Genomic DNA, 19,663 nt, shown 5'->3' on the forward strand with positions numbered 1-19,663 from the left:
GGGCTGGGGGACGTTACATTGCCTCAAAGTCAATATTTTTTGAATCTATGAATGATTAAATGTGCATTATTTCCTGGTTGCGCATTAACGTGCAATCAGTTGCCAGATGGGGGAAATAAAGCATATATGAAGTTCTGCAGTCTGCAGTTTAGTACCAGGAAGTACCTGTCGATGCGAGATAAGCAGTCTGCCAGGACGCAAATGTTATTACTCTGGTGCTTGCCTACAGTCATCTTCTGTTCTTGTCAGGAAATGATGCACTTACTCATTCCTACTCTGCTGTATCGATGCGTAGCATGGGCCCTTTCCCTATTTCCCACACCCTCTGGCACTGACTTTAGCGAGCTGCCGTTGCCGTCAGCTCTGACCCGTGCGCTCAGCTTGCTCCTGCAGCAGAGGGCCAGGAAGCCCAGCACAGGCTGGTTTTTACCCCTGAGGAGTCTATCAATACGCTGATTCCTTCTCCAAATGCTACATTATGTCGCTAATAACGTTTGTGACTTTTTGCAGGCAGAGTTGTTAAATAGCCGTGTCTAGGCAGAGAGAAAATTTTCTGCATTTTATGAATGTTTCACCTCTTCAATTTTCTTTTTTTCTGCAAATGAACACAATCTCAGCGTCTGCCCGGAGGTTTTCTCCGCCAGCAGTCCCGCAAAATGGAAATTAGTCAGCAGGAAAAGACTGCGCTCGCAGCTTGGCGCCTGTGAAACACGACTGGCAGACTTTCACTCATTTTCTCCCGTTGCGTTTCGAGTAAAGAAGTGAAGGAGGAAGTTTTCCCAGCCGTGCCAACCACGGGAGAGAGGAACCCGTTATCAAAGCACGGCTACCCACGAGCTCGCCTGGCATCGCGGGACCCTGCGGCGAGCCCTGATGGGCGCCGTGGGGGGAGGGAGCACGAGCCAGTGTCTCCCCCCGATCAAACCTAAATCTCCCCTAATCCGAACTAAACCAAGCCTGCAGGCACAAGGTCGGAGCTGCCACATGCAGCCAATATCGGCGGCAGGGAGAAGGGAGGGGTCAGTTAAAAAAAGAAGGGGTGAAGGAAGGGAATCTTACAGCCTGGCTGCAACCGCCCGGGGAAGCAGGGACGTCGCCGCAGCCGGCTGGGCCCGTCACCGCCACCGCCGCCGGCGTCGCCTTGGAGACGGCTGGTAAACTCCAGGCCCCTGGAAGGGGGGGCACAGGGCAGCCGGGCGCGTCAGCGAGCGAAACGAGAGGGACGAACGAGGCAGCTCTGCGGCGAGCTGCGCCGCGGCCCGCGCCCCCCGGCCCCCGCGCGCTGCCCGCCCGGGCGAGAGCTGCACCGCGCGGCCCCGCTGCGCCCGCAGCCTCCCGGCGCCACCGGCTGCGGGGGGACGTCGTCGCAGCAGGTGAAGGCTTTCCCCTCTCGTTTACTGGCTTGCGGCGGCTTTACCAGGCAGGGCAGCTTGGGTGGCAGCCGGGAGCGGTGTGGGGTTTGTCGGGAAGCTCGGGCTCCGGCGCGCCGCCACGATTCCCGCTCGCAGGCCGCTTGGCGCCGGAGCGGCGGCGCGGCGCGGCGCGGGGGGGGCTGCGACCGGCGCGCGGCTGCGGGGCTCGGTGCGCCCGCAAAGCCCGGTTTGTGAAGACCCCTTCGGATGGTCGGCAGTCACTCACGCGGCGTTCGCGCTTGCAATAACTTGTTGGTGTCACGAGAGAAAAAAAATAAATACATATAATCGGTTCACGCCACTTAATCCCTTCACCGACTCTGAGGTGTTTTGCTCAGAAGCGGCGTGGGATTTGTGAGTTCGGCCAGGGCAGGAGCTTTCAGGACTGTACGATAATCCAGGGAGTAGCGCGGGTTTGCGCCTGTTGCGCTGGGCTGTTTTTCGGGAAAGTGAGGCCTGGATTTCCGCAGCAGCACGTGGGCTCAGCGGGGGGGTTGCGTGAACGAGCGGTGCTGAGCAGGGCGTTAGCCTAGACGTACCTGCTCTTTCCCGTCCTAACCCCAGGCTTACAGGGGTCTGATGGGACCTGGGTGCTTATAGCCCTGAGGCGCTTCTGAAAAACCCAGCACGAAGCTGCAGCTTTCATTTTTACTAAGAAGAAATGCAGCCATTTCTGTTCAGCCTGCACAGCGCAACATTGCCGGGGAAACAAACAACGCTAAGAACCTGAGATACTGTGATTGCTCAAAGCCCAGGCTCTTACTCAGAACACAACTCTCTCTAGTGTTGTGAGTTAAATCATCCAGCCCCTTTTTCACATATGGGAGACAGCTGATGACCCTGGAAGAGCAATAAGAATTAAAAATATGTCAAATTATAATTATGACCTTTTTTTTTTAATAATGGCTATATATAACACATTTGCAAGCTACACACAGAATTGTTATATTTAGCAGATCCTGACTGTATCTGTAATCACTTCATGTTAGATCCCAAAAGGGGCTTCGGTACTGAAAAAACAGACCTTGCAATGATTATCTTTTAGATGTCTGTTCACTGTTGCATACTATGCTGTGCACATTTGTTCCCTTATTCATTGCGTAGGGATGCTAGATACTTTAAAACCAGCCCTCAGTCTGTAGGAATAGCTGCCTACAGTTAGTGAACAGAGAAGGAACAGAGGACAAGGGTTCAGGACAAGCTTTCATCCTCTCTGGAGAAGGGTATCACAGGCAATAAGTCCCTTCTGAGGCATGCTGTTTAGTTCTCTTGTTAGAGTTACTTCATGCAATATTTTATCTCCATCTCACACAATCACATGACCTCTGTGCAAAGAGGGGATGAAATCACAGCCTTCTAGTGACACCTCAAAATAAGGCCGTGCTCCTCCAGGCTCATCTGCTAGCACAGAGCTGGAATCACTGGAGAGCAGGAAGAGAGTGGAGGCTGCACAGGGGCCCAAGCTAACAAATATGCTCCGGGTGCAGGGTCTCAACAACTGTGTTTATGTATTGGGTCAGTATCTATCACATCATTTTAATCTGATGGTCTTCTGTGACAGCTTCATGGCCAGCTTTGTTTCTGCTATAGTTCTACCAATGACAGTAGATCTGGGCCCTATTTTTGAAAGTTTTTTTTACCTACTAGAACATAGTGCTATTTGAGCTGGGACCAGGTACTCCAAAGGTTTGAGATAAGGTTAATGAAAGGCTGGATGCTCCTTTTAACCTCCCCTCTGGCAGAGGGTAAAGGAGGATAGTATAGAAGCAACAACTCTTTTGGATGCGTCTCCTGTGGAAGTCACCTCTGCTCTGCGCTGTCACTGTACGGAGACATGTGGGATGCAGGCACAATAAGGTGCCTTCTTGAACATGCTTTCAGAGTGTGGGAGGAGAAGACCAAATAATCCCTCAGAGGAAGTTTCTCGTATTTCTGGAGAGGTTCCAGCTGAAGGCACCGGTATGTCTTGCTGGATGGTCTCTTAGGATGTAGATGTCTGTCACCCTGAAGTGTACTGCTGTTATGTTGCCCGAAGGGTTTGTTTATTTGTTATCATGGTTTGTCCTAGTAAGAATTCACGCACCATTCAATTTAAATGGCTTGTGGAACGTCTGCATTAATAACCAACAGTCATCATTTTTGCAAGGTCATGTCTTGTTTTATTGTCTGTTGGCTCTGCAGCTCATGTCCTTTCAAAGACTGAGATCAGATCCTGCTCCCACCACATACCAGGAGGATTTTGTCACTCATTTCAAGCACAGGCAGGATTAGGTATTTCATTTGCCCCATAGTTCAGTCTGTAGAGACTTGGAAGAAGCAGCATGTATAGAAAGCAAAATGAAGGGAAAGTAAAGAACACATGAAGCTCTGACTGCTCCATCCTTGCTAGGATTCAGAATCTATTTTCTTGAAGTACAGCATTGTCTTTCAACAGCTGTGGAACAGTTTATCTTTGGCTTAAACCAGCAACCAACAGAAAAGAGGAATCTCCAGTGATGTACATGTTACTGTGGTCCAAGTTTATATTTCATTTGGTTTTCTGTATTCACTGAATGTACAGTAAGGATACAAATTCAGGTCATGTTTAAGAGGCTTTAGTGTAATGTCTCATTTAAGTGAAATATCTATGTGAATAGACCTCCACTGCTGTGTTTGGTATTGCAACATGGTGTTGGTGATTTCAGTGTATCTAAGAGGATGTATATATATATATTCATGATGAGCAGCAGAAATATTTAGTATTAGTATTTTTAACTATGATGCATTGGAGAAAAGTTGTGATATTATCTCTGTCTGTAGCATTAGCGAGATTATTAGAGTGCTCTGTCCCATCCCAAAAAGAATACTGGAAAATTTGGGAAAGTTAAGGAACAACAGGATTGTTTAACATCTGGAAAACGACTTTGTAACAAGCGTTATAAACTCAGTCTAATCAGTTAGCTAAAAGAGGGTCGAAAGGGGGTCTTCAGGTGTTTCCATGAGAACAAATTTTGAACAGGGAGCTCTCTAATCTAGTAGAAGAAACTATAATAGCATCTAATGGTGGGGAAAATTCAGACTAGAAACAAAACACGTATTTTAAAATGAAAATGATTAACTACTGGAACAACTTAGCCTAGAGAGGGCGGGTTCTCAGCTAGAAATGTTTCTAGGTATAGAAGTAAATTGTATACTTAGTGTAAAGATAACTGATGATTGACACGTTTTAGTGGCTTTTATTGATGTACAGGAGACCATAATAGCTATCAGATTAGATAATTCTTCCTTAGCCTCAGTTCATGAATCTCACTGTAATGATTATATGATGCTCATTGCAGTATACTGGAAATGACTCTACCAAACTGGAGGCAAGGGGAGATTAATTCTTTCCGTGGCATGTATTTGTGTAGATTTTTGCAGCACTCAGTGGATAGAAATTATGTCATCATTTGTCTCAGATCATGTTTGCATAGTATTTATATATCTATATAAATATATAGGGAGCATAGAGACATGCTACATATAATGCTGTGCACACTATATATATGCTGCGCACACTATATGCATTTTATATATATATAGGCATTATGTATATAAAATGCTATAGTACATAATTATATAATATAAATAGAGTTTGCACATTATTTTTGTAAACTCACTATACTTTATATTCTTGCCAGGTTAAAATTTCCTCTTAAGGACAGGTCATTGTTTGCAGAAACATTTTTGACTGCTGATCTCATATAGCTCTAAGGTCTTTTTGGTCATTCATTAATGAGTTTACTTGAGAAATTTGCTCACTCTGGGTGAAGAAAGAGCTGAAATGATCTCTTTTTTACTGCTCTCAACTTCTGCAATGAGCTAGTACTGAAACCAATTTGGGAAAAAGTACATTTTCGCTATATTTTTTTCCAAGCCCAGCTGGTGTGGTCTGAATGAGTGGGATGCCAAAGTTAAACACATGTGGCATTTACAAGCTGTTGTAGCCAGTGCTTTGCGGACAGAAGTGGAGTAGTTCAGATGAAGCAGTATAATTTCCGATTTCTCAGATGTTTGCTCTGAACGTTTCAATGCAACTGCAGCACATGGAATGACCCCATGATCTGAAATGCGATGTGCCCTGACAGGGTGATAGTGGCTCGCAGAGACATCCATCTTCCTCCTTCTCTCCTCCCCTGCGCCCTCTCATTAAAAAGAAGTGGACAGAGTTTCCTCTGGGTCAGGGGTCTGCGCTAACTCAGCACAGCCCCGCTGTGGCTCTCTGCACACTGTATTCTGGTCCTGTGATGCTTCTGAGGCTGGAAAATATTTTGGGGGCCTTTGTGACCTGCAGATTCAGCAGACAAGCTCTGGGGTTGCCGTCCTGGCCTGGAGCAGGCGTTCCCTCTGCACGGTTTCAGCCTGTGATGCAGAAGGAACTAAAACTGCCGGACAAGGATGGGAACCGGAGTTTATATTCGTCATCGTTGCCCACACAGGTTTCAGATCCTCCCCTCCAACCACCTGATGTCAGTTTGGGGAACTGCAGACAAGTGTCCACCCTCCATGGCCCTGAAACAGCAGTATGAGCAGCAGCAGTCCTGCTGCTTTCCTTAGCAAGCCGCACAAGTAATCCTTATGTGAGAAAGAGTGACCCACAGCCAGTGTGTGAGCGCTGCTCTTCACTGCATTAGTCACGGTGCTGGAGCTCCAGGGACTGGTTTTTCTACGCCACTGCCCACCTCTGAGGCAGGGAAGCCGGAAGGCTTACATGATTGCTTGCAGAGTCCTGACAGCCTGGCGTGATAGATGCTGTGTGAGTTTAAGGTATTATTTTGTTCACTGGTTGTCTTAAAATAGCAGAGGGTGTCCTTAGGTGAGACAAAGTCTCATGGTGATAGCTGCTCATATGCACAACGGGAGAAAGCCCTGCTCTGGAGAAATCGAACTAATTAGGAACAAAAGCAAATGTAAGAAAAAAGTCCTCACCCAGGGCCACAATTTATGCTGTCATAGTTCTTCCTGAGTGGAAATGCTATCACAAACCTGGCGTGGCAGAGGAGACTCAGTAGGGCTGTTGGAGGTACAGTCTCCAGAGGCAGCAGTGCTCTCCTGTCTGCGCTGACCTGCCTTTCAGTGTGGTCTTACACAGGAGGCAAAACAAATTCGTAGCCACACTTTATTATTTGCCGATGGGTTAAGCTCATAGTATGTTTTTCTGAGCTCTCCTTTCAGGTTTGATGATGCATGTAGTGCAGATCTAAGCAATTATTTTCACTCAGTGAAAAGAAAAGAGTTCAGTTCCTCTGACCATTTCCCCTTCTGAGGAAAGGATATAAGCAAAAGGAAATAGAAGAGGGTCAAAACACATCCTCCAAACGCCTTGATTATTCATCCGTTGGACTCGATCACCAGGCCTCTCCTCGCAGCTCTAGGTACAGTCCAGACCACTTACTCCACAGGAAGCTCGAGGTGGGAGCTGCCCCCTCTGTCCTGATGATCTTTTGCAAGGGATGGCAGCTTGGTTTCTCTCCTTTTAGAAATTTCTTTAGACTTGCAGGTGTGCTAGAGAAGCCTTCCCTGAGCTCTTCCCTACTAACTCTTTAATCCTGCCAAGTTCAAAGCAGAGCTCAGTAGACCCTGTCAATGGCTTGAGTTAGGAAAGCATGCGAATACACAGGTTCAGGTCATTCCCGTAACTCAAAGCAGTGTCTAAGCGAATACTTCAGTTACGACTGATGTGAAGTATCAAAACAAGATGCTCTGATAAATCAGAGCTCAAGCCCAAACTCTGAAAAAGTGAGGGAGTACCTAAATATTTGCAAGACAGGGGCATGAAGCATTTCTCAGTAGAAGGTAGTACCCTGACAAGTCAGGGATTTATGATGCTCGATATATTAAGAAAGCTTTCAGTATTGTGTGTTGTATGTGTGAATCTATGCTATATGGGAGGTTTGGTCTTCCAGATGCCGGGCACAGCAAGGCATGACCGTGAGATGGCAATCCAGGCCAAAAGAAACCTGACTAAAACCACGGACCCTGTAGAAAGACTTCGCCTGCAGTGTTTAGCAAGGGGATCTGCAGGCATTAAAGGACTTGGCAGGTGAGTCTAAGAAGTCAAATTCACTACTCAGTCTAATAGTTTTAGTTACAGGGTGCTCCAGCAAAAAGTAGCTAATGGGTGGCTAAAGGGAAAAAAGAGTGAGATTTTTTCTTAAGGTGTATAGTGAACTGATGAGAAGCAGTGGCTGCAAGTTGCTGCAAAGGAAATCCCAACTGCCTATATGGAAAACCTGTTTCACCATGAGACTGATTAAGCAGTAGAAGAGTTTGCAGAATCTCCATCTTTGGTGATTTTCAAAACTCAGCTGGACTGAGCAACCTAACCTAGAATTGAATTTAACCCTGCTTTGAGTAAGAGGTTGCACTGGAGACCTCTAGAGGTCCCTTTTAACCTAAATTATCCTGTATTTTTGAGTATTAAAAAAGACGCAAAAATCTCAGTTCTTGGTCAAAATTTTGCCCCTACTGATTTGCACAATAGGAATCCCCTCTGCTTCCAAGGAGCACATGTGTATTTTACACATCTTGTTGCTTGAACCTGGAAAGTGCAGCATCTCTCCCAGCTATCCTTTTCTTCATGCTGTTGCCTTTCTGTGGTGCCTCACTAACATACAAAACCAACCAGCTGAAGGAAAACAATGTGAAGAGCGGTGGATTGCAGTGAGCAGTAGTGCCAGAGTCATGCTGAAGGAGTATAATGTAAGAAAATCAAGATCCCTTATCTGGGGGTGGTGACAGTGATATGTCCCTGTGGATGACAGGGTGAGCCGCCTTCTTCTCGCCCACAGGAGAGGTCATGAACATACGGAAGGGCCGCAGCACCCAGTCACAGCATTTTGTTCATAACAGTCCAGGGGCAGCTGTTGAGGGCATACCTTCACTTCTGTTTCCAAATGGGAAAATGAGCCCCAGAGACACTCCAGACTAGAGCCGAAAAAGGAATTAGGCATCTGCATCCCACTTCAGCTGTCTGTATCCAAAATTTTGGCCCTCAAAATTTCCCACTCAACTACCACGTCACCCAGGAAGTGTTTGAAATCCTCAAGAATCTTTACTTTTACCACAAATATTCCCTGATCATCTCTTTACCTGTGCCTGGATACAAACATTTGATTTTTGCCAGCAACAGGCAGGTGGACTGGGATCGCATGCTAAGCAGGGACTGAAACCTGCATTTCCCAGTTGGATTCTAGATGGCTAGCTTAAACTTAAACCGAATGACCAACTTTTAGGTGACTTAGTATATAATGAATAGGAGGACTTCTTCAGCTAGAGGAGATTCTGCCTCATTTAACTTCAGCTGTGTAAAATTCAGGCACCCAATCTAAGCAAGTCATCTCTGATGTCAAAAGGTTGTTTGGTTTTGTTTTTTTCTTTTTGGTTCCTCAGAAGACTGTGGAAGGGGGAAATGTTATCTCAGCCAGGTGGCCCTGCGCTTTGGCATTGTGATAAATTGCTGCAGCATTCTCTAAGTTTTCTGTGATATTAACTTCAAATTACACATTTTCCACAGAGTATTTCGGATTATGGATGATGATAACAGCAGGACCCTTGATTTCAAAGAATTTGTGAAAGGATTAAATGATTATGCTATGATGATAGACAAGGAAGAAGCCCAAGAGATTTTCCGGGTATTTGATAGAGATGGCAGTGGAACAATTGACTTTGATGAGTTTCTTGTTACACTAAGAGTAAGTCTGTTAATTTATGGTATTATTGCATTAAATGGAAAAAAACCCTGTTTCATCATTAGCTGAACATGATCAGTGCTAGCTAAATACAGTACTGATATTCATGTTAGTAATTAGCAAAATCTACAGTTGCATTTAAAATGTCAGTAACTCTTGACAAGTTAAAATATTCCATTTCCATATGCTAATGCATATACTAAATGGAAAATTTGCCCCAAATGACCCTTTTGTGGATAAGAGAGCTCAGAACCTAACATGTCCCTGCAATATATTGACAAAACCTAAGGCTTCTAGTAAATAAATGATTGTGATTTTTTTTTTTTTTTACAAATTGCTGTCTTGATTTAGGTACCTAAATTCCACCTATATTGCAATTCAGGTACCTATGTAGTTCTGTCCATTAATCTCACTTCCCTATCTTTTGTCTTATAACATATCTCCTTATAATATAAACTAATCTAGTGGGGGTTTTCTCTAATTAAACACAGCATGACTGACTTTGGTTGGGGACTCTTTGTTCTGCTGATATTTAAACAGCTAGGAAAGAGAAAATATTTAGTGTTTACTGTTGTTAAAATATTTAAAATTGATAGTATAAAAAAGTATTCCAGGAAACATTTTCTCTCTTTTTGTCTACTTATTAGCCTATTGATAGATGCTGGATAAACTCCATTATGCTGATTTTTGATAATATATTGTGCTTTCTATTGCATGGACAATGTAAACTATCAGTAGTTTGCTGTCCCAAGTGCTTGAACTAGATTTACTGTTAACAATAGCAACTACTTGAATTTGGAGCTGGGCAAGTAGTTGGCAGAAATGAAATGAATCTGTTAATATTTCTTTACAGCCTCCCATGTCGAATGCCAGAAAAGAGATAATCATGCAGGCATTTAGGAAGTTAGATAAAACTGGAGATGGTATCGTAACAATTGAAGACTTACGGGGGGTTTATAATGCAAAGCATCATCCTAAATACCAGAATGGAGACTGGACAGAAGATCAAGTGTTTAGGGCCTTTCTAGATAATTTTGATTCACCCTATGACAAGGATGGGAAGGTAAGTGAAACATCTAATGTGAAGCCACGAAAACAACATTTGACTCACAGCTAAAAGTATTAAATGTAAGAATGATGCTAGTACCAAAAGTGTATCTGTAGGGCATTTGTGTCACGTTCATGGGAGACAGTAAGGCAGGTGAATAATCAATGCTTAGGACTGTTAGTGAAGCTCTCTTAGGCTTTCAGAGGCAAAAATACTCTGCAAGAGTTGCGAAAGCTAGGCAAGAGATTGCATTTACAGGCTTGCAGCCTTTATGGCTCTACTTTCATAAGTAACTTTCATAAGCACATCTTCAGACTAACCCACCATAATTGCTAATTTTCAAAATCCATGTAAATTGGAAGATTTCTCACTTCCATTCAGTTCAGAAGCAGGTTCCCTGAAATACTTTATGTTTAGCGCTTCTGTAGTACGTGTAATTACTTAGACAATTGACTTGGAAATCCCTCCATAATAGAGATGGATTTATCTGGAGAGAATTGAGGAGAAGATTAGGGTTAGAGCAGAAAAAAGAGAAAACCCATAGCTCCAGCTGGAGCAGGGGCTGGAAAGGGGCTGCCAACGGGACCTGAGGCAGCCAAGAGAATTGTGCCCCAAGGAACTGCTGGCCTGGGGCAGGGCAGAGAAGTCTTGCCTACTGCTCAGACGAGGTTTTCCAATTCAAGTACAGAGCCTGGTCACCCTCTGCGATGGACTTCTCATGCATCCACTTCATAACCTTCTCAATCTCCAGCCCTTTCAGACTTCTTTTTCCCCTCAGTATGTGTTTGCATGTCTGCAAAGTTCTTTGATCCAAACTTGCATGTGTCTGACCAACTCAGAGCAAGCCCGGATCTGTCTGCTATTTCCATGTCCATATCCTCAGTTCAAGCTGTTCATAATAATGAGCCAGAGAAGGTTTCTTCAGAACTTTGTACAATGTCTTTAACACTCTCCTGTCTCCTCTGAAATAGTCTTTCTTAGGCTGCACCTGGCTTTTCATGGCTGCATTACACTGGTGACTGTTGCCAGTCTAATGCTTGGCTACTATACCCAAAACTTCCACTTATTTTGTTTCCAACAGACAAGTTCTCAGTTTGTAGAGAGGTATTAGTTTTTATTTCCCTTGGGCATGACTTTGCACTTAGTAGAGCTGAATTTCATCCCTTTTTCTGTTATGTCAGTTACCCAGTTCTGTGAGTTGTCCCCTTCCTTCTCTGCAGCAACAGTGACTTCTAGCAAACTTCAGCAGAATGCTCCTTCTTTTTGTGCTGAGGTCATGCATGAAAACATTAAACAAGATGAGTCCCCAAAATGATCCTTGACAAACTTAGTGCTGCTGTATCTCTAATTGGCCTCCACAATGCCTTGTACTTTGTAAATGCTGCATTTTTTGAGCTTATTGAAAAGTTACCCCTACCACACCTACCTCTTGTTTAGCAATCCTGATATTAGCCCGCCAGATGCAGTTTCTTCTGAGAATTGAACATGGCTTTCCTGTGCCTAAATCTGCCGTGTCACTAGTAAAAACCAAGGCATGTTCTACCTGAAGTGGAGATACATTCCCTGACTTTAGCACTGAAGACTTACTTGATCTGGGTTTTTCTGACAAACAGTTTCAGATGATTCCTACAAAAGCCTGGAAGAAGATAGCTGCCCAAGTGAGCAAACCTAAAACGGTTTTAGCTGAAATGCTTCATGGCTTTGCAGCTGCTAGAAATGTAGAAAGGTCCTCTTCACGGTAGTCTTGCTGGGTGCCTCTGAAACAGCCAGGGTCAGGGATGCTTGTAACTGGTTTGTAATGGTAGGATAGGCTAAAATGTTCAGTTCTCCTGACTGTCACACGTTTTTTCTAGCTCTCAAATGCACAGTGCAAAACACTATGGGGGAAAATATATCTGTATGTGATGTTTTATTCAAAGAATGACCTATATGGTTCAAGAATTAAGGCTACTATTTGTAGTACATGTTATATCTAATTTTTAAAAATTGATATTTAGTCTAGTTACTTTTATAAACAGATTCAACTCTGAAATGTACATCAAAAAAATTCAAAACTCTTTGGGGTTTGAAAGACTTTTTGTTTCTTTAAATGAGACCTGTGTGGAATAATGATATTTTCTCTCTGGTGAATGCATATAAAGTTCCTAGCTGTATCTGGGTTGCACCAGAAACTCAATCCGTTTTTATTAATGATAATACAAAGAACCAAATGATAGCATCCCTGTAAAAATTGCTTAACAATATTTGTCTTCTTGAGCATCACTGATTTTTATTTTGGTTCCTGGTAAGATTAGTTTAACTGTGCGTCTTTAATTCCTATCTAAGCATACCTGGAGGACAGAAGCTCTATTTCTAGTAAAGAAGAAGTTAACCTCTGCAAATTTTCACTGCCTTCATTCTTCTTATTGGGTTCCTTTTCACCAGCAATAATGTGAAATAGCAGATGCTAAGGTTTAATTTAGAGTTTGTCTCAATGTGTAGTTTTTATCTTTTACAACATGAAGAAAATAAAGGTTCATTTTCCCATTTTAAATCCTTCTGTCTCAGGTCACAACAGAAGAATTCATGAACTACTATGCAGGAGTCAGCGCTTCAATAGACACAGATGTCTATTTTATCGTCATGATGAAAAACGCTTGGAAACTCTAATTGTACGATTAAAGGATCAAGACTTTATTTCCACTTTTTGTAGGCCCACATGATTAAGTGTACGCACAACACCACGCTCATTTTCCATACCCGCAGCTTCCAGTCACTGTGCAGCTTACAGTCAAGCTGCAGAAATGCTTGTCAGAGGCGCTGCTTTGGTAGGCTCGCCTTCAGAGCAGCAGCAGCGTGCTTAGAGAGCAGACCTGGCAGCCAGCCCCTCGGCAGACCTTTGCCTTTTCTTTCTGCATCCCTGACCTGTCTTTTCTTCTCTGAGACAAGCTTTTCGTTTCTTCTCAGACACCTGCAGTAGGCTCCAGTGGTTCCCGAATGTATCCCCACTTCCACTGTTAGCTCCCGCTCTGCTTGACAGAGGATGTAAGAGGAGGAAATATTCTGTAAGGCTTTTGGTTTGGGCAGACTGTTATAAATGTGAGAAAGTCTGTTGCATGGGGGACCAGCCTCTGCAGTGCTCAGCTGCAGACACAGAGGGTCACATACCCCTCTCTCCCCCATCACCACGGTGCCTCCCAGCTTCTTATGCCTCACATGTGCGATGCAGCAACTGCATAAATGTTCAGCTCAGTGCTGGGAATATGTGAGTTCCCAGTGCTGGGAAGCTGGAGGAGAAAACAAATGAAGAAGGGGAGACAGGGACTAATATAAATGCTAAAGACTCTATAAAACCTTTTTTTTCTCTGCTGCTTACACCTGTGTCAGCATTTTTGTGCGCATGCCTTGGTCCAAATCTCTGCAGACCTGATTATGTCCTTTCTTTTCGTTTGGTTCCTTTCTTTCTGTAATCTAAGATCACCTCACTAACATTTTTCTTCAAAAGGGCATGCGTGTGTTACAGCCTTTTCTTCTCACTGGTCCTGGAACATTTACCAGTGTGGTGGCTGTCGTCTGCACACAGCTATAACAAAAGTTACTTACTACTTTTTATATATATGCTGACTTATGACCAAGCTATGACTCCAGGGAAGTCCTGAATGGTTGATCTTCTGGTCCTATATAAACTCTGCTTTCTGTTTTGTTCAAACATGATCTCTCAGTACAAGCAACAGGTAACTGCAATTTCTTAGCAAAGACTGTGCAAGATCAATGTTTCTTTTGATGCATCAATCTCTAGAAACTTGCATACTGGTTAACACTGGTGGAAAGATTCTCTCTATGATGTTTGTCATCAGCCATAAGAGGAGTCATTACCTACTGCAATGCTGCTAAGAATCTATTATGTGCCTTATATGAAAAACAAACTTGCTATCAGAGGTTTTACACATACTGGCACCTTATGTAGGACCCATTTCTTTCTCATTTATTAATTGGCTCCACAACAGGCTGTCATATTATCTACCTGTTATGTTCCAAATAAAAAAGCAATGTTACTGGACTATGGGAATCACAAAATGAAAAAATGATTTCCCAGTGACATACATTATCTAAATGTTTCGAACTTCACAGTGATCTGTTGTGCCGACATTTAATCAAGCACTGTGTAAATTTTAATCTGAATAACTAATTCCTAACCAGTTTGTCTGTTCTGTACTAACCCTTTCCAATTTTACATAATCCTAAATGCAATATACCTTTTCAGAAGGATTTTGTGGAAGGAGGAGCAGCACTCGTGTCAAACGATGGTACTGGACCCAACTACACTTTTTAAAAATCAACAGCAGCTTTGTCACTGACCTCTGTGCACCTGGATTAAGCCTGTTATGGCTGATGAAAGCTCAGTGCTTCAGGGTGGCATTTCCCTCCTTGTTCTGCACTGAGCTTGACTAATGGGGTTTTGTGGTGGGACCTGGAAGATGTGAATGAGGGGAGTTCAGATCACTTTGTCCTTGAGCAAGGGCTCTGCACTCGCCCTAGTGATGTGAACTGTGGCTGAGGCGCTTCTGAACTCTCTCAGAGCAGGTCCTGGCACTTCAGGTCTGACTGAATGTAGATCTCATGACTCGCTGGACACATTTCTAAGCATATTCAGGAGGCCATTTTTCATAATTATATCATTTTTGCACAGAGCACATGTCCAAGGCTTGCTTCAGGCACCTTGAAGTCAGTGGCAAAGTTTCCTTTCGCTTCTGTGTGGGCAGAGTTACTCCTGGGGCAATCTGAAGAAAAACTGGTAACTTCAGAAAAGGTGTATTGCTTTCAGGAAAAAGAAACAATCTGGGAAAGATGAACATGTAATATATTTTACTTGTAAACAAATGCAGTAGAATACAAATTGGAATCTGTGCTGTAAGAAATGTCATTTGATTAATATGTGTGCAGAATCATGGAAGAAACATAGGCATTGTATTGACTGCTAAGTAGGAAAATCTTTACTGAGACATGTGCAGCCATAATCATATGGTGGGCACACATGCATGAAGTTCAGAGGAAGCACTTTGAAGAAGATAAAGGCAAGCTAGAGTGAGGGATTTGAACCAAGCATCAGGGCACATCAAGGCAAGTGCTTAGAGCTACCCTTTAGCACTCCAGTATCCTGGTCTGCCAGGGATGCTGCATTGTGGACCTGGAGAGCTAAAAATGAAATTCAAGAGTCTGTACTAAGCTGCAGGTTGCTGTGTGCTGCGTACAGACCCGGCAGATGCTGTAGATAGATAGACTTAGCAGTACAGGGCGTCCTGCCGAGTTCGTGGTTGCACGGTGCACACAACAGATACTGGGAGATAGGTGGCAATGCATGCCACCGTATCTGGCGCTAGAATCAAGATTGTAAGATCTTGGTTGGTGCTTTGTATTCTAACACTACTTCTTGTTTCTGATTGTGCAACACAAGTTAAACAGGATGGCATAAACCGTAGGAACATTTGAGTCTGCAGGGTTGTGGGGAAACACGAGAAACGAATGTCTTGCCTGCTGCTGTGTCACGAGCTCCAGCCTGCCCTGTAGCAGAGCCATTTGTATGGGCTGAGCTCTGCCATCCTGCCAGGCAGGGCGCAGGAGCGCTGACCAAAACGCTGGCTGACACCTGGGGTCACCCATAGAAGGAAACGGCTTCCTTACGCCTCCCCAAACTCTGCCCCCACCTCCTCCTCCTTCCTGAGCCGTTGGAAACCATCTCTGTGACCACCCCTGTCTGAGCAGGCCCAGGACATGGGAGGGGCAGAGGCAGGGGACAGCGTCTCCTTCAGCATATTCGCCAGGGAAAGCTGGCGGCTTTCAGCCGCCAGCGCAGGAGGCTCTCGCGTGCGCAGGCGGTGTGCGGCATCCTGCTGCAGCGAGATCAGTGGGCAAGTGGAGAAGTAGGGGCAATGGCAGCTGAGGGGTTTCCTTGCTAGATGTGTGGGCATACTGGATGCAGACAAGTAAGGAGGGCTGCATTTCCCAGCTGGAACCTCAAGATGTACACCGGGTGTCCCAAATTTGCCCTGTGGCCATGCTTTCGGAGTGACCACTTGCAGCATCCGGCACCCTCAGCACGCCTGCAACGTCTTTCACTTCATTGTGGTTTTGCCCCTTGGGTCTCAGTGTGGTTTTTTGGCTTTGTATTTTTGTGCCCGGAGAGAAACATTTGGCTTCATATGAACAAAAATTGTTGTTTGGTTTGTCCTGCAGCACAAATTTCTCGACATTAGACCGCAAGGCATATTCACCGAGCTGATTAATTTTGTTGGTCTCCTGGCACAGAGCTGTCTTAGCAGGGGCAGATGGAAGTAGCTGAGGTTTTTGCAGATGAAACCAAGTGTGCACATTGGTATATGAAAGCCAAGTTGCTTTTACATAATAGCTTTTACACAGTACTGACTCACAACTTTGCAACAGAGCAAGCAGAGCAGAACTTTGTTATCTCGGAGCTGAGCAAGCTGAGCTTGCTGCGTCTGCTGTCATCAGCTGACAGAAGGAGTGTGTGTAGTGATTTCTGCTTTTTTTCTGCCTCCAGTATCCTGCCATCTGCCCTGGAGCAGCAGCAGCAGCAGCAGCACCGAGCTCAGCTTTCTGTGGTAGACGCAATGTTGAGAGAAACCTGCTGCCTTCAGCAACAGCAAACTTTCTATGACTTTCTCTATGACCACAGCTCATCCTATTTCTCTAGAAGTCTTTTCTCATATCCAGCTGAGGAGGGAAAACTAAGAAAAAAAACAGGTTTCCTGGTGAGCTGTAGTGAATGAAAAGTCCTCAGGTGGCAGATAGCTGCCTCAGTATTTGAAGCAGCCTCAGGCTGTGCTAGTTTGCCCCAGTTCTGCTCTGAACACTTTTAAGTCCCAATGATTTCATCATTGGTTTTAAATCTGGAGTTCTCACACCAACAGGTGTAACATGAGACTCGAGCATCATGTAATGTAAAGGCTTTAGCACTATCATTTTCAACTGAAACCAGGCAGGGAGGCGTATGTCCAACGAAAACTGCACCCAGGCTTTCTAGCAGCCTTCAGAATTCCCACTGAACCCACCAGGAACTGCAGCTGACGAATGGTGATGGGATCCAGACGTTGCCTGAAATCTTGACAACAAGAAAAAATGAGAAAGAAAAGAAATGCAATGTATTCTGAACGTAAGCTTCTGAAAGTAAGACTGGCTTTCTGTGGAAAAACAGATTTTGGTAAAATGTGAATAATGTTTATTTTCCAGAGGCAGATTTGGATTTTTCATTGGAAACCTGTAATATTTTTGCCAAGACCTGCAATCTTTTTGCTTTCAACTGATATTTTAGCATTCAAATTTGCTAATTTTTTTGTTTTACCTAGATTTTCTGAAAAACATTAGTGTATCATTTTAGAGTAGCTTTGACTTTATGCCATAGATTTATTCCTTAAGACATTTCCAAAATGCATTTCTTTTTCATTTCTCCTTTTTTATTGCTTGACTAACCTTTGTTTTTTTTTAATGTTCTTCTGGTGATGGTGCTGATGTTGGACTAATTTAATTCTGTTTTGGCATCTAAGCTGTGCTGTTAATATTTAGCAATAATTAGAATAACTTTCTTATATTCATTTTTTCAGGATGTAACAACTGCTCCGTCTCCAAATGCAAGAAGCTCATTCCATTGACTTCAGTGTCATTGGATCAAAGGCAGTGTGAGAGCTAGCTGGAGCAATGGATCCTAATGTCAGAGTAGCTGACAATCTGACATAAAAATCAGACTTCTCTGAAAGACTCTAGAGAATTATTTTCAAAATCTGGGAATGTGTTACATAAACATTCTGCTTTGGGCTACAGTACATAGCCATAACAACTTTTTAAATCTGTTTTTCTCATTCCTAGGTTACAAAAGATGAGTTTTTGAACTACTACGCTGGAGTTAGTGCTTCTGTGGATAGTGATGCCTACTTCATTTTAATGATGAAGAAATCCTGGAAACTCTGACTTTTGATTTTGTTTGCCCTGATCTCTCTGGAATCAGAGACTATAAAGATATGAAATACTATTAAACTCAGCATGGGTTTGATTTTTTTCAACTTCCTGCCTGAGATACCTTTGCAGAGCCAAGTGGCTTGATGACACCAGCAAAGTGTTCCAGCACTGGACACTTGTGGGGGCTTAATATGTTCAACAGGTGGCGCTTAAAAGCCAAGAAATAGCCGGCCTTAGCGAGATTCGGAGCTGCTGAGTGAGCAAAGGGGTGCGACAGCCTGTATAAACTGGCAGTTGCATTTCCAGCATCCTTAGCTGTTTTCTTGTGTGCCTGTGCATTAGGTTTGTTTTGCCAATGTCCTGATTTATAGAGAAGTGCTTATCCGGGGTGCTTCATGATCACCGTAGTAAGGAACTACTTGACCCTAAAGTAATTCTTAACAGTTCAAGTCTCTGTCGTGTTACATTCCAGCTGGTTTTAAAAGAGGGTTTCAGAAGCCCGCAACCAAAATGATAATTATCACAAGCCAAGAGCATATTAACTAAAAACCTACCCTTATTCACCCCGGTACTGCAGGACTGTGATATTACTGGATAAATACAGGCCTTCAAGTCAATAAACACTTTTGCCGAGAAGCCTAGAAGGAGCTAAACTTCTACCCTGCCAGCGCTGGCCGATCCCTCAGTGCCAGAAAGGATGGTTTTAAGGTCAGCTTCTGCCTGCCTAAACCAGCCCCGCCGGCGAGAGGACCTGTCCTGCCCACTGCGCCCAGGTCGGCCCCGTTGGCTGCCCCCGGCGAGCTGAATTAGCACAACCCATCCCGTGCAGTTTTCGGCAAGCTCCGAGCGCAGCCATCCGCGTCACTTTTTAGGCCGCGGGCTCGCTGGCGTCAGCCCAGGGGAGCGGGCGAGGCCTCGCATCTCGCCTCGGGGCGGGCGAAGGCGCTCGAGTTTCCCCTGTGGGCAGAAGAGCCGTCTCAGAGCTCCCTCGGCTGTGTCAAGCCACACCCCGAGGAAATTTGGCCTTTCTCATCTTGCTGCAAACCGAAGGCGTCTTTGACTCGCCGTTTGTTTCGTGAGCCAGGCTTTACGCCACATCGCGTCCATTTAAACTTTTCTTCCCCTTGGGCAGGGATGGTTCCCAGGTCTCCCCACGCTTCGCCAGCCAGCCCCCCTACTGCTACAGGCAAAAATGCAGGGTGTCAGCCTTTCTACGTGAGCGTGCACAGGAGGAGGAGATGTGGTAAACAAGCTAATAATATCAGCAGGGGACAAATACCACCTTGGGAGGTAATTAACATTTTTCAGCATCATTAAAATTAGGCTGTGACTCAGCAGTACGACTGACGAAAGACTTTTTAATTTCATGGATTAGTATTTGTGTGCTGCTAGGGGCTGTTTACATAATGCAAATGAGTTGCAAATAGAGAAGGACAGAACTGAGCAAGGGAGAAGGACTGTTGTATCATCAGCACGAAAACAGCAGCGGGAGTCTGATGGGAGCACGCAAACAGGGGAGCAGGCAGCTGCCAAACATAGGTGTC

At 44.4% G+C, this 19,663-nt stretch overlaps 1 protein-coding gene across 4 annotated transcripts; it reads left to right on the forward strand.

Moving 5' to 3' along the window:
- The first annotated feature begins 1,071 nt into the window (after window positions 1-1,071).
- Window positions 1,072-18,197, forward strand: CAPSL (calcyphosine like). 4 transcript variants are annotated; one of them, XM_013961090.2, is made up of 6 exons: window positions 1,072-1,154; window positions 7,337-7,473; window positions 8,947-9,124; window positions 9,975-10,184; window positions 12,717-12,820; window positions 18,030-18,197. In XM_013961090.2, exons 2-5 carry the CDS (start codon window positions 7,337-7,339, stop codon window positions 12,816-12,818), a joined length of 627 nt encoding a protein of 208 aa, XP_013816544.1. In that variant the 5' UTR covers window positions 1,072-1,154; the 3' UTR covers window positions 12,819-12,820; window positions 18,030-18,197. The 4 variants fall into 4 exon arrangements, with proteins under 4 accessions (XP_013816544.1, XP_067172117.1, XP_067172116.1 ...); XM_067316015.1 differs by lacking the exon at window positions 1,072-1,154 and adding an exon at window positions 1,191-1,373 and having other exon boundaries at window positions 7,323-7,473; XM_067316014.1 differs by lacking the exon at window positions 1,072-1,154 and adding an exon at window positions 1,193-1,373.
- Window positions 18,198-19,663: the final 1,466 nt, after the last annotated feature.

This window comes from Apteryx mantelli, chromosome Z (assembly GCF_036417845.1).
Source record: "Apteryx mantelli isolate bAptMan1 chromosome Z, bAptMan1.hap1, whole genome shotgun sequence".
Taxonomy (NCBI): Eukaryota; Metazoa; Chordata; class Aves; order Apterygiformes; family Apterygidae; genus Apteryx; species Apteryx mantelli.

Bases quoted from the DNA above. Each gene is read 5' to 3' on its own strand.
- CAPSL (XM_013961090.2), top strand. From the start codon at position 7,337: ATGCCGGGCACAGCAAGGCATGACCGTGAGATGGCAATCCAGGCCAAA. The intron at 9,125-9,974 runs GTAAGTCTGTTA...ATTTCTTTACAG, and splicing joins AGTTTCTTGTTACACTAAGA to CCTCCCATGTCGAATGCCAG. The intron at 10,185-12,716 runs GTAAGTGAAACA...CTTCTGTCTCAG, and splicing joins CCTATGACAAGGATGGGAAG to GTCACAACAGAAGAATTCAT.